This window comes from Colias philodice, chromosome 6 (genome assembly GCF_061535455.1).
Source record: "Colias philodice isolate Cphi_HAF_F1 chromosome 6, ilColPhil1 Martin Lab GWU primary, whole genome shotgun sequence".
Lineage (NCBI taxonomy): Eukaryota > Metazoa > Arthropoda > Insecta > Lepidoptera > Pieridae > Colias > Colias philodice.
This window is the reverse complement of record NC_143091.1, coordinates 8171344-8186421: the sequence shown is the minus strand read 5'-3', so window position 1 is coordinate 8186421 and position 15078 is coordinate 8171344. Positions and strand designations below refer to the sequence as shown.

The following is a 15078-nucleotide window of genomic DNA, read 5'->3' as shown; positions in this document are numbered from 1 at the left end:
TGTTAAACCAATCAGAAACTGTAACTGTGGGTATATATAATACAGAAATTCAGAAACAATCACAATAAAATCAAATGAATTTGTTCAGAAAATTAAAGCGACCGCGACGTCAGTTTTCTACCCACATTCCTGTACCAATTTACGCAAACAGGAGTTTTTTAAGCTTTACGACATCAATGCGTATGAAAGAATGATAGAATATAACAAACGTTACTATTGCAATGTAACTTGGTACCGATCAATCTGACCGTTTATGTGCGTTTTTTATCTCGTTTCCTTGGCCTTACAATAATTAGTTTTCATGTTTATTATATAAACAAAAATACACTTATTCTAATTCCATATCCTAGTATGTACTGTTTACAATAATGTAAAAAAATGATACAAATACATCTGAACATTATCAGACATTAAAATGTCTGTCTAGGTATCATATTTTAATTATAAAATTTTATTCCATAAAGGAACAGAGTCATTGGTATGAGTGTATCTAAAAGCTCTTTATTCCAAGAACAGCGATGGCCAAAACACTTAAAAGTTGACTAAAAATATTAGAATTTAGATAACACCCTTGGTTCCTTATATCATTACATAGTTAATAGTGTTAATTTTGTTGAAACATGGTTCAAAAAGATGTTATGTCTGCCTATATTTTTATTCGGTTAGTTAGTAGATCACCCTAGAAAAGATTAATAAAAAAATGACCATGTTCTTTTATGGAAGAAGCTTAAAAACATGGAGGAATATCTAAATAATATTATTTTATAATATTAGGTCTTTTTTCTATACATACATGATTAAGTTACAAAAATAATAATATAATAAATGTACCATTATAATGTAGTATCAAGAAAACGATTTCAAATGTGCGTAATAGTTAAGGTAGAGTGTAATTTTAATTGATTCTTCTGAAACATACATATAGGTATATAGGATACATAAGAGTTTATGCATTTAAGAGGTTTTAAGAAGAACCTGATGGAATACTTCCTTACTTTACAAAAATACAAGTTTGGTAGGCATAATAAATTTCAGTATAACCTTTACGACATTCGCATTTTTTTTATGCGTAATATGTACATTCAAAATGTGAAGATAGCTCAATATCACGGTATGTACAATAACTATGTTTCCTACAGTTTTAGGAATTCCAAATATACAAAAAAGTTTTCTTTTGGATATTCATCTCAAATTATTATATTTTTATCTTCACCATTACAATCGTAGGATGAATAACAAAAGTTCATATACATTTCAAACATACATTTTTAAGTCTTTGACTGAACATTTTGAGCGAGATGGTAAAATCTTTACCCAAAACATTATAATATGAAAATCATTCTGCAATTCTATTACATATCTTATTTATATTATGTATTTATTATCTTACCTACAGACGTAAATGCTATTTAGTCATATGTTTTATTACCTACTTAAATATTTATGTTGTAATCAACAAAATATTAGATACATATTATAAAATATATGGTTTTACAATTTTTATTGGCCCACGGATAAACAAAGGCAACTAGCTGTATAAGATAAAAATTATAAAATTGTCTCCTTTATATTCTTTATACACTCAGTATGCTCGGATAAGAGTATTTAACTTTGATTTTAACTTTCTTTTTGTTATAGCTTGTTTATATTCATGTAAAACTATACACTTGGAAGCTTTATAAAATTAATAAATCGATAATACGATTAAAATATATATTATACTAGCGGTCCGCCCCGGCTTCGCCCGTGGTACATGTTTACGTTTTCTCTACATAAGAACCATCCTCGTACTTCAAGGAATATAATAAAAAAAGAATTATCGAAATCGGTTCAGCCGTTCTCGAGTTATGCGCTTACCAACACATTTTGCGATTCATTTTTATATATAAGATTATTTATGTACTTATGTGATAAAATCTTATTGAACAATATTGCCGTTTTAAGTTTTGATTCAACTTCAATGTTTTGTTAAATTGTAGAATCAGCCATAATATTATAAAAATAATAGGCTGTATATTGTTTGTATATGGAAAAATATATTCATTTGACGAGAGTCAATGAGTGGTTTTAAAAATATTGTAATCCCCGTGTTTTGGGGAATTTCAGGATAATTCACCAATTGGTGCGTTCTGAAGCCACAAATCGTGTATGAAATTGTAGAGGTCATCACTTACTGCAACCTGTAAAAAATATTTTGTCTAAAATTCTACTTAAAAAAAGGCGATGGTTCTGGATTTAAATATTATCATATTCCCAGCCATATCACTAGCCGATGGACAAGACTTTACGCATATTTTAATAAAATATGTAAGTAATGGTGATTCAAAAGTACTTCTAGAAGAAGTCTAATTGAATAAATAAATGTTTGAGTTTGAAACTTCAACCAATAAAATAACAATTGTCAAAATAATATAAAGCCTTTTTTATCTCCGCTATCATGCAATGAAAGCTCTATAAAAATAACTAGCGATTGAATAATAATTCTTCTCAGACAAATAGATATGACAAAAAACCAACAACTTTTCTAACATGAAACATATTTTGGACAACACATTTTTAACAAAAAAAAGACGCAAAAATAAGTATTTGATGAAATAAAAACTATACCTTATATGGTGTGGGGTTTAAATTCCTCTTAATATCCTGTCTCAGTGTCCTGAGGGAAGCCTGCACTCTCTCTCGCACCTCTGACAATGGTTTTGGTGGGTATGTAATTTGACCATCTTTCCAATATACCTGTAAGTATAATATTCTACTTTATTAGTGTACATCTTTTGGATTTCTGTAGTTAGCCGAACTGAACTAGTAAAAAATAAGTATCAGAAAAATCTGCATAAATATAACCTTAAATTAACCGAAAACAAAAATAAGTTAAAAAAAATTGATTGTCTGAAAAGTCGGCTTGCACTTCAAGCCTTATATGGAACGCCTCAGAGCGAGGTAACGCCGCATGAGTCATGTTTTTTCGTGCGTGCAGCCGGCGTTATCGAATTATAAGACGTTGTCACGTCAATAAGTAGTTACTTTGTCCAAATGCAGGCAGATGAGGCCAGATTATTATATTTTAAGTTTATTGCAAGCATTTTAAGATAAACATTAAATAAAATGTTAACTGAACTGCCGAGCTCAAATGGAACTTGGCTGGACATGTTTGCCGAATGTCCGAAGAGTTGTGGTTAAAAATCACCACTATGTGGATCCCCGACAATGGAAAAAGGCTGCATAGCAGGCTCAAAATCAGATGTCGCGGAAGAATTCTAACCAATTCCCTCGGCCCCATCATTAAAGCGGCTCGACGGAACACAGTGGGGCTTTAGTCGGTAAGAATAACCCACGGCTCCTACCCCGGGGGCAGTGGGTATCTTTGGAAGATTTCCTCACTATATAATAAAAGGCTCAAAATCAGATGGCGAAACGAACTGGACTCTCGTTGCAAGAAATGGACTAAAGTGACAAAAGAAGACGTGGACGGAGGGAAGAGAGGCCTTTGCGCAGCAATGGGACAGCCATGGCTGAATAATAAAAAAAGACGGGTTGCACTCCGGGAGTGCCGGCAGAAGTGAAAACTTGATTATTAACGTTGAGCAATGAGCATGTTTGATATCCATCCGTCTTACGCTTTTTCGATCAGGTCACGTGTCCTGACGCGAGTTTAAGATTTTATACCCAACGCCGCTAAAGAAGTTTTCACTTCAAAAAAATAACTGAATGTCGCAAATGCATTCAAAATGGATTGTAGGTAGTATTAAAAAAAATCACTACTTATAAATTAACATACCTTATAAAGATGTTCCACTTTGCTAGGAATAACATAAGCCCTCTTGGATTCTTGGAACGGATGTCTACAGAGCACTTTCTGTCCGACTTCTGGTGCGGGTTCCGAAGACCGCTGTAATAAGTCTATTAACGCGTGACCATCGGCACCAAATAACCGATATGCCTGGAAAAATAGAAGAAATAAGATACATAAATAAATAATTTTAGCATACAATGATTTTATACAGAATTGGCACGATAAAATAATCATTTATTAAGTACTTTCAGTGAAACAGAAACATTGCACTCAATACTAATACTAATATTATTGAGAAAATATAGTAGTGCCATTTTAATAGGAAACATTACATATTGGTTTAGAAATATGGCATCTTTTTAATGTGTGAACAGAATAAGGGGATATACTTTTCAAATAAACGTTAAAAATCACATAAAAAATAAATTCATGTCTTCCGAGTTTGCCATTAAAAACGAATATATATGTTCGGATGGCAACACTATATAAAAGGAACCCGTAAATTTTCAAACACTGCAACTTATAACACGTTGTGTTTACATATTTATCTGTACAGCCTTATCGTATCATAACGTGCTCATTTGTATAATCTTTAAGTACGAGTCTCGGTGGAAAAATTACTGCATCGTAAAGTCGTAAATTATTAAAGATAAGCATTCGCAAATAGGAAGTGTACGATAAATATAAATTGCTTGTAGTGATGAGGCAACATAAATCATGTTTGTCAATAATGAATTAATGTTATGCAGGCCTATTGATACTTATGTGGTTCTTCACTTTCAGGATACAATGTATAATCACTACTGTATCCCACAGGTAAAGAAATATACATTTAAAGAACTTAAGCCATTATTTAGTGAGCTTTTTTAGTATTAAATTTAAATTATAATTGAAAAATTCTCCTATAAGTTATAACTTATATGACGTTTAATAATACTGAACTGGTAAAAAATAGATACTATCATTAACAAATCTTAAGTTTCAACATAAAACAAAACAAGATCTTTAGAAGCATTTAATTTTCACATTAGGTACTGCAAATTTTTATATAATATATACATTTTAACGTGCACGTATCAAATATGTATTTGATACGTGCACGTTTCGTAAAATTATTATTTTTAAGAAATTATATTTTGGACTTATAGAAGCTCTTTTTGTAAATATTACGAAAACAAGAACTGAGGAAAAAAAAATATGTAATTTTGTTTTTAAATAGAAAACTGCGACTTGAACACTTCAACGTTATACGCATGTGGCACGGCCACAATAATGTGATAATGGACATTAATAAAGATATGAGTTATATAAGTGATAGTATGTGAAGATGTATTTCATGTTGACGTCATGACCTTCAGTTATCTGTGTTATTATAAAATGTTAAACCGGTACTGTCTAACATTAATTTAGGTCACCAGCAGTAATTAGCGCTCGTAAGATTTTATGATTTATTTTAAACTTTGTCCTTGCATATTTTTCCAAATAATATAGAAAACGAAACAAAACAATTTTACTAGTAAATGCAGAAATACCCAGATAGTTCATCGCACAAGTATAAACTATCCTACTCTACTTTTCTGGATAGTGCAACCACTAATTGATATAGAAAAGAAAAGAAATATGTACCTCTTTATGCCCTGGAATTGTCACTTTGCCGACATCTTGACTGAGTTTGATCCGTGGCTGTCCGTTTATTTCTACCAATTTATACACGCAGCCAAGAGCGGGTTGTCTTTGACACGTAACTGTAATAGAAGGAAACAATTACAGAGTTAAAAATAGAATAAAATAACATTTATTTGCCAAAAACATGGTACAGAGAGGTGTGAAGAGATAATTGTTCAACATGTTTCGCTTTGTATAAAGCATGCAAATATATGCGTAAAACAGATACTAAATCTAAATCCCAATACAATAAATTGAATTGATTATCTTTAGAATACATGCCTAAAATGTTTATTAAATTTAACAACATTTATACACTCTAGACAACTTAACAGTATTTTAAAAGTACCCTCTTTATGATAATATTTATTTGTTTTGTATAGCTTATAATTTTATATCACTATTGTTTCCTGTTTTATGCACCTCTTCCTAAATGCAATTTCCTCAATATTACTATCAAAACATATTATATCTCACCCAAGTGCGTTCCAATGCCGAAGCAGTCGATAGCATGTCCTTGTTCGTGTAGGCTCAGTATTGTTTCTTCATTAATGTCATTAGAGGCCACAATAGTCAGTTTAGCGAACCATGGTAAATGGAACATTTCCGCTATTTGCTTGAAGGTGTCTCTCGCCAGAACTGAGAGATATGCCAAGTCCCCGCTATCTATGCGAATACCTACGGCTCTGTAGCCACAGTCGTTGAGCGCTAGCGCCACTGCACTAAAGTTTAGTAGTCCGCTCCTATGGGACAATACTTGCGTCTTAGATTAAGATATAAAAAATGTTGTTTTTTTAACATTTCATTGACGTATAAACAACTAGGCTCAAGCGTAAAGGTAGTCAAAAATGTTCAAGCCGCGTTCGTTGCAAACGTTCATTAAAATTCACACCTTATTTTGTGGCAGTAGTGTTCTCTATCTAATATACGCGTAGTAGACTTTTCCGTCGGATAAATTTTAAGCACGACAGTGAGTTTAGTTGTTTATTGTACGTCTGGATTAAATGATGGATTTAAACTAGGGGTTGGACTGGATTTAATTTAATTTGATATTATTTACACAGGCTGATTATAACAGACAGACAAAGAAAGAAGTAATATTTCGTCTGTAAAATGGTTACTTTAAATTGACATGAACTTACTAATTTAGGTAGGGTTCTGTGTCTATTTATTTATATTGGATTAAAGTAAGAAATAAATATAAGTGAGGAATGTCAAAAAAATACAAGTTAAGATATACATGAAATCCTACATAAAATAAAATAAAAATAATATAGTCTGGAAGATATATCATTAGTAGTGTTACTGGTTTATACTAGTTCGATGTAGATGTGTATTTGTGTTCATTATGAACAATTGAGAGCTAGATAACTCACTTGTGTAAATTTAATAAAAAGCAATAAAATTTCAATCATAAAATGTTAAGCGGGCGTGCCGCCATTATCTCTTAATTATTGATATGAATGCTCTGATAATATTGTTTATGCTGCAATATCTTACAAAGTAAGCGTAAGATATATCTTTATTAAAGAAATGATGTCATATATGTAACAAACTGAGAGCATTCCGTGAATAAATTGAGTTCAATAAAAAAATTCTGTCATTGAACAAGTTTTGGTTCATAAGGTTATGTGTACTAAATATGGGAAAGATAACTAACTCATATCTTAATACTACTAGGTATTAAGCTTTAATATAAAGGCAGTATGAGCAATGTGTTTTTATATCTATTATGGTTGATAAGATAATTTTCATAATTAGAAACAGAAAATACATTAGGTTTTTTCAATATACCTCATATGTAATTAGAAAATGTATGCACATTGATGTAAAATGTTTTAATGAAAAAAATAATCAGTTACTTTAATGTATCCGTTATAACAGGTATTTCATTGGTTCAAATATATTACATCATATTATGTCATTATTAATGATATTGTGTGTGATAACAATAAAAGTAAAAATAATTATTTTGTTAATATTTCACATGCAAATGTGGCATTCAATATAATGCTGACCCGCTTTATTTCTTTTCCGATACTATAAATAATAATCAACACTAATCAAGATTGTTTATAATAACTGTAAAAAGTTTTTTATTTCATGTTATGACTATGTTTTTATCATACTTTTTATTTTTTAATTCTCAACTTGATACGACGTGATTCAGAAAAAGAAGTCCAAAGTTTATTATAATTTTAATGTACTAGCTATAATTAGTGAAAGAGTATTTTTATTAATACCTACACATTTATAATTTTTGGCTTCTAATCTTGCAATAATTAATTTATCATGGAATTTTGATCTTCATTTGATGATATTATGGTTAAATTTGCAATTAATGATTACTATTCTTTTCAATTTTCATAGGTTAGATTATAGCGAAACGTAAAGATTTGTTGTAGATAATTTATGAATTGGTAAATAATTAAATACGTGCATTAAATAAAAACTCAGTATTATTCGGAGTGCAATAATAATGTAATAAAAAAATAATAATGAATAGTGCAATCCCTATACAATGCAACTGTGCCCAATGATCCGTCGTCCCTTCAACATTACATAAGGACAATACGCCACACTGAAGCAAAATGAAGTCCGCACGGACCGGTGCCCTGTATAATGTATATACATGTAACGTCACCGAGCGCCGTCTGTTCGCACTTGTGACGAGCTACGATACCCCAGAAGTGTGCCGTATCCAAGAAGCTTATATCTAATACACTGGAGATTTCAGTATGAACATTAACTTGTAACAAGAAAATATGACGTTGAATGACGCCTGTATGTTTTTTTATCCCTTTCACACCTAACTAACTACCTAGGTGTGAAAGGGATAAAAAAACATACAGGCGTCATTCAACGTCATATTTTCTTGTTACAAGTTAATGTTCATACTGAAATCTCCAGTGTATTAGATATAAGCTTCTTGGCCGTATCTGAAACATGCCCTCAATGAATGTATGAAGTGACAGCCGAGCCCTGAACTGAATGAGATGACGGCGTTCTCCATTTACCTCAGTGTGCGTTCGAGCGGGCTAGATCCACTACGGTAAGTCGGGTCAGTTCGGCCATTGGTGCCACAGTTGCGATTGGCGGGGCTAAGGTACCTCTTCACATCGTACGTGTCGACGAGCGCGAGGAAGCCGGTGGGGAAGGCGATGGCGTAGGATATGAGGGCGGCCAGTTCCCCGTCACTGGCTTGTTCCGCGAGTATGGGCGCCAGGCGGGTCCGCCACGACAGAGCCAGCTGCAGCAGGTCGCACTGCGTCTGTGTCGTGGCGTGTTTCAACGTGACGCGCTGGATGTCGTCCAGCGAACTGAATGACGTCACGAAAGAGTGCGCGTGCGTGCCCTTAACGGGGATGTTGAACATCTTGCCGGCTAGCACGTTGCTCGTGCCGTCGAAGCCGCCTGGAATGCGATAGGGTGGAACATAACTATTTTACGCATGAATAGTTAATTGTTTAATTAGATGTTTTTGATAATAACAATAATTATCTTTTACGCAATCAAATGTTTAACTTTAATAAAAATGGAAAAGTTGTGTTGAATTAATCCGAATTTTAATAAGGAAATATTATTTAGATTTATGAAAAATTTTGTGTTGCATGTCTTCATAATTCGTGAATGAGACATAATTTAAAGTTTTTGGGTGAATTCGCAGAAAATTGCTAGAGTTTATGCGAACATTTAAAACATAACTGAAATATTTTGCCAAAAGAAATATGAACAGCATGAAAACTATTTTCATTATACGATTTTATCGTCACTAAAGGCAGACAAAACTTACGATAAGTATTCCAAATGGGTCATATTCAAAGTCAAGGATTGCGCTTGCATGATTAGAACGAATTAAAGAAACTTCTATTCGTTATTCGAAACTTTTATGAATGGATAACTCATTCGATCGCGGTATAGAAGTTACGGCGACCCCGTGCCTGGTACGATTTAGTTTCACAGCAACATAAGCCGCAGGTAAACGCTAATATAATCAATAATACGGACAAGATAATTTCTTTTATATCATGACTCATACCATCACCTTAGTTAACCTTCCCTCGAATACAAACTTTAATTTAATATTGATCTTATCGTAAACGAGCACGTTGTACTTACCGATGTAAGCATATTTTGAAGCTGATAAACCCCCATCGGGGCCTTGAGCTCTTCTTAAGCCAAATTCGAGTAAAGATATATTCTTTCCAGCGAACATTCTATATCGAGCTGCATTTGTTGCCATTAAACTAAAAAATATATTTTTAGTAATTAAAAAACGGTTAGTGCACTCTTATTTCTAATAACACATTTCTTAATTGATATTATAAAGATTTGTGGTAATAATGTGATCATTTCTTGGATTTCGGCATGGTTATGGTTAGGGAGCCAGGTGCAAATTTGGTTAACTATTTCCTCTCAAGAGATAATTCGTCAGACGCATGAGAGTATAGTATTATAAAGCCTCGTGAACGTCAGCTGGCGCTCGGTTGGGGGGGTGAGCGGTTGTAGCCTCCCACGCACATAGGAAAAAAAATACATTCATTCATTCATTTCCTCTCAGCTAAAAATTTGTCAAATTGTAGCTAACCCAATATCTCAACGAAAAAAAATAGTCAGCTGGTTACAACATGGTGTAATAAACGTCAGCTGGTGTCTCGAACATGAAAGTTAAATTTAAAGAAAAATTTATTTTCCGTTATTTCCTCTCAAACAAAAATTTACCTGATGATAGCTTATATGTAACTGTGGATAAATATATATGTCAGCTGGCTGTATCTTGGTGGAAAAACCGTCAGCTGATACGGGAGGCTACAACCGCTCTTCCCCCCAACCGAGCTCCAGCTGACGTTCACGAGGCTTCATTTTACTATACTTTGATGCATTTTACTAATTACCGCTTGAGAGGAACTTGGTCATAAAATCTGCTGCTGGCTCCCGGACCATTATGTTGAGGTCAGTGGGTCAATTATAAAACTATGATAAGTTAATGATTCAAAGCAAATTGCTACTGTGAAAAAAAAAACAAAGTTAACAGCTACATGTTGTATTAAACATTTATTATTACATACATTGCAATCAAGTTGGTTAGCCAAGCCTATCTGATAAGCATTATCTAACTAAACACGAATAGCTCAGCTTATTGCCATATAATATATAAAGCTTAAATATTCAATCATGACTATATTGTAGTCATTTCATGGGATTTAAATAGCAGCATTGGGTTTGTTATCTTCTACAATATTTATTTAACTAGATCATTGTATTTGTTGTAATACATACTATGTAATAATGATTAAATGGTTATTGATCTCTTGGAAAAAAGACTGGCCAAGTTGAAAAAAATTCAAACCTCAATTGTCTAAAGCACGAGTCTTTGGAGAATCAACACCTACGTAAACCTAACTAGGAAAAGATAAAAAAAATGAATTTTTTTATAGACTTTTCTACCAGCTAACGATTACCTATAACATGCTAACAATTAACCTAACAAGACAAATTCCTCAACATAATCATTTCCGGAAATGCAGAGCTTTCAAATTTTGCACGATGTGTAAAAAACAATTTGAAGGTTTACTATTGTAACCATCAAAATAAACAAATACTGTAGCAAAAGCGGATTTCTAATAAATAAAAAATTTAAAATGTCGTTATTTGACAATAACGTCCATTTCCAAAAGGAAAAATTTATATTTCACTCGTAAAAACGAGTGAAATATAATCTTTACAAAAACATTTTATCTTCTTTAATAACTTTATTTCATTTCAAGTAAAACAATTAATTTCGAGGAAAAACTTACGTATGTTTAAATAATTATTGTTTAGTGTAATTAATAGGTGAATAAAAAAAAACTTATTATTTTGTACATTTAAGGTTTTATTGAAATGAGATATTTAATGTAGGTACCTAATGAAGACAAAATGAATGTTGTTTTAGTGGCTTACCTTGCAAAATTAACCAGGGTCAATAACGTCGTCTCTAATAACTGAGCGATAATCAAAGGTCCTTCTACTCGCAGTAAGGGAACTCTGAAAGAAAAAACCATATGAAAATAACAATTTTAATGCTTATTCGATAACTAGCTTTTGTATAGCGGATTCGTCCTCATAATTCAAACTCAAACTCAAAGTCTCAAACATTTCAAAAATGAAATGAAAAGTGTTGCGGCGTGAACGATAGACAAAATAAAACACTATCGCATTTACAATATTAGTTAATAAAAATGATTTTAATATTATAAAAAATCTCTCTCGTAATCGCTTTCGTCGCTTATACTTATATTTTGTAGTAACTAGTTAGATAGTTATAAATATTACATTATTTTTAATAGTTTTTCGACTTCAGTTTAAATGGGCCAAAGCAATAAAGGATTTTGTTTCTATACTCCATATGACAATACTATATAGACTAGCAGTTGACCATATAGGTCGTAGGCAGAGTGAGTAAAGCCTCCCATAGTATAACATAAGTGGGTTTTTGGTAAGGTAGGTAAGAACATTGGTTAGGAACTCAATATAATTTATAAAATATGTGTTATCTTTAAATATAGATGGATACTGATATCTTATATTATAGCCAGTTAATTAGCTCTTTATGATGAGCTACACGCTTTGGAAGATATAATCTGATAAGAGGTTACGAAGTTCGCTTAACACAAAATATGATTTTTATAAAAGACGACAGTCATACGGAAGCTATATTATATCATCGTGATTTTAAATACATCATGATAAACGAGTAAATAATGAAAGACTCAATAGCCTGAGAAGTAGGCGTTTGAATAAATTATGTATTTACGTTTGTAATTTGTACATATATACGATGTAGTACGGCGATACTCGATAGACAACTGACTCATACGTCGACATGCCATGCATTACATCGTGTTATTTTCATTGCATGACGAGATCATCGATGCTGCATCTAATTCAATACGTTTATTTTTATTGATGCAATGAAATACAATACGCAATAATCGATACACGATATCAGCGATATTATGGTCGTTTACCTTCATGAGTAGACAGAGAATGAAAAATTTTACTCTTTAAACTTTAAATACAACTTGGTGCGGTAAAGAAGTTTCTGATATCATAATTTGGTTTGTTATTACTTCGTGACAAAAATGAACAAGCGTAATATGATACTTAAATGTGTCGCGTAAGGAAAATTCGTATTGAAAACGTAATTTTACATAGGTTTAACAAAATATAACCGACACCGCGGGCGATAGGCTAGTATTAGTAATCTAATAGATCATATATCAATAAAACTGTTGTAAATAATATGATGAAGCAAAACCTCGGCGGAAATCATTATTGCAGTTAATAATACCATTTGATGTATGACATACATTACTTCATAATAGTAATTTTCAAAGAGAGTTCCCACAGCATTAGAATAAAGTATGACAACATAATATCTACTACTAATATGATGCAGTCCCGTTCATCTTATAAATTTTTTTTTTTTTTTTGTTCCTTCTTTTACTGCAATCTGTCTCCTTGGGGGACATTCAGCAGTATGCTGGTTGGTGCTTATAATGCTGGCGCGCACGGCATGTGACCTGTGTCACATCCTTATTGTTTCTTATAAATAAAATGGTTTATTTTTGCTTATTTTCAAAAAAGTCATTTGCAAAATTAAAGAACTAAATACATAAATTGTAAGACTTATGAACTCATGAAATTTTCAAATTAAAAGACCAAATAAATTTTAAGTGAGGTGTACTACAAACTTAGCTAAATCATTGGATGTATATTAGAAGAATTATTTAAATCCAAAAAGAAAATTTTTGGAGACTCATTTCTTGTGTGGTGCTCTTGAACATGTGATAGGAATGGTAATTAGGTGTTGCACCTAATAAATTACCAATTAAATTAAATTGGCTCAAAATTTAACACATAATACATATTTTCTTTGGCTGTTTTTTAAATATTATTGATTGTATCTAATATTATGCTGCATTGTTACTTAGAAAATCAAGGGAAGTTAATTGTCAAGTAATATCAACATTGTTAATCAATAATTCTTAATGTACCAATAAGAAATATTAGAAACAACTTAAAATATAAACAGACTTAATATATTGCAAATAGCAGACATTCATAAATAATCTTTGAATATTAAAAGAAAATGAAAAATCTTTACTTTACATTAAAGAAAATCTATATACTTAATAAAGAATTGTATTACCTTGGGAAAACCACAGATCCTTCTTCTATTGCACTCAATTTTATATCCTTGCAAGTTAAATCCTTGAGATAATCGAAAAATTCACATTCAATGGTAGAAGGTAGTGTTTGTCTTAAGTAATCAATATCTAGAAAAATATCATGAGTAAGAAAACATTTAATTAGAAACATGCAAATGACCATAAAAGTAAATTGATTATAAAAAATGTAGGTTACTTACAAAGCATTTCTATGATGTTGGTTCATAACTCTATATAATATAGTTTTAAATATTAAATCAAATATTACACTCACCACTATCTGAATAATTAAAATTCTGTAAAAACTTCAAACATTCTTCGAGTCCAGCGAATATGGTAAATTCTCCTTGAAAGGGATTTGTACGGAAAAATAAGTCAAACACTGCAACATCATTCACTTTACCAGATTTCCAATATGCATATGCCATTGTTATTTGATATAAATCTGAAAATAAAGATAATTTTTTTTGTTTGTATATCATAAAAAAAACAATGAATATACATTTAAAAACTTACATATACAGTAAATAATATATTATTTCCTTATTTGTAGCAATATGCAATATTTATACAAAAAGAACCATGGTAATATTTTAAATTACAAACTTTGCTCAACAAACAAATATTATTTCAATAATTTGAATAAAAAATAGATATTGCATTATTAGTTAATTTACTTTCGAGTCTAAAATTATAAAATAAATCCAATTGGGTAATTAATGTATACATAACTTGAATTAAACCTCAATAAATATTACAATGGAATTTGGAACTGAGTAAATGATGGAAGCCTTAATTATATTCAAAATAAGAACTCTTTTTTTTTTAAACTTACCTGTAAGTAAAGGTTGAACCACTCCGTTTTGTCTTGCCATTGTTTTATCATAACAAAATTGTCTACTAGACATCTTCGTTGTAAGAAAGATTCAATATTACGTACGGTAGGTCGTCAACGGCGTGAGAAATGTATGATATCTGTCGGGCGACTAATAAAAGAAACAATTTCATCGTGATCAAACGACCTAGACTTATCAGCCCGCCAAACACTGTTTGATTTGACGGGAATTTACGCAAGCGCAGTGCCGAGTTTCAGAAATTGAATCTTATAAATATTTCATAGCAATGCGATGTAAATATTAAATGAAATAAGGGCAGATATGCGACCAGTTTTAAATGTAATAGATGATTTAAAGCACAGATTTAAAGTACAAATCATTTAATTTTTAATCAAACTTGCCTGTTGACTTTTGACAAGGAAAATCTGACATATGCTATTGTCTTTTTTGACAAATAAATGTCATTTAATTTGACAATGTATGTTCTAAAATATTATAAGTATCTTTCTTTAAAAATATATTGTGAGAAATAGATAAAAATCTGTATTGTATGCAAATTCTCCACCACACA

General features: G+C 31.4%; 1 protein-coding gene across 2 annotated transcripts; it reads right to left on the bottom strand.

The window, feature by feature from the left end:
• Positions 1 to 14924, bottom strand: Naprt (nicotinate phosphoribosyltransferase). Of its 2 annotated transcripts, none has more exons than XM_089696583.1 (11): positions 14507 to 14924; positions 13946 to 14116; positions 13653 to 13779; positions 11402 to 11485; positions 9578 to 9705; positions 8476 to 8872; positions 5936 to 6201; positions 5420 to 5538; positions 3779 to 3940; positions 2608 to 2736; positions 1 to 2180 (listed from the first exon to the last, which is right to left on the bottom strand). In XM_089696583.1, exons 1-11 carry the CDS (start codon positions 14577 to 14579, stop codon positions 2103 to 2105), a joined length of 1734 nt encoding a protein of 577 aa, XP_089552709.1. In that variant the 5' UTR covers positions 14580 to 14924; the 3' UTR covers positions 1 to 2102. The 2 variants fall into 2 exon arrangements, with proteins under 2 accessions (XP_089552709.1, XP_089552710.1); XM_089696584.1 differs by having other exon boundaries at positions 8569 to 8872.
• Positions 14925 to 15078: the final 154 nt, after the last annotated feature.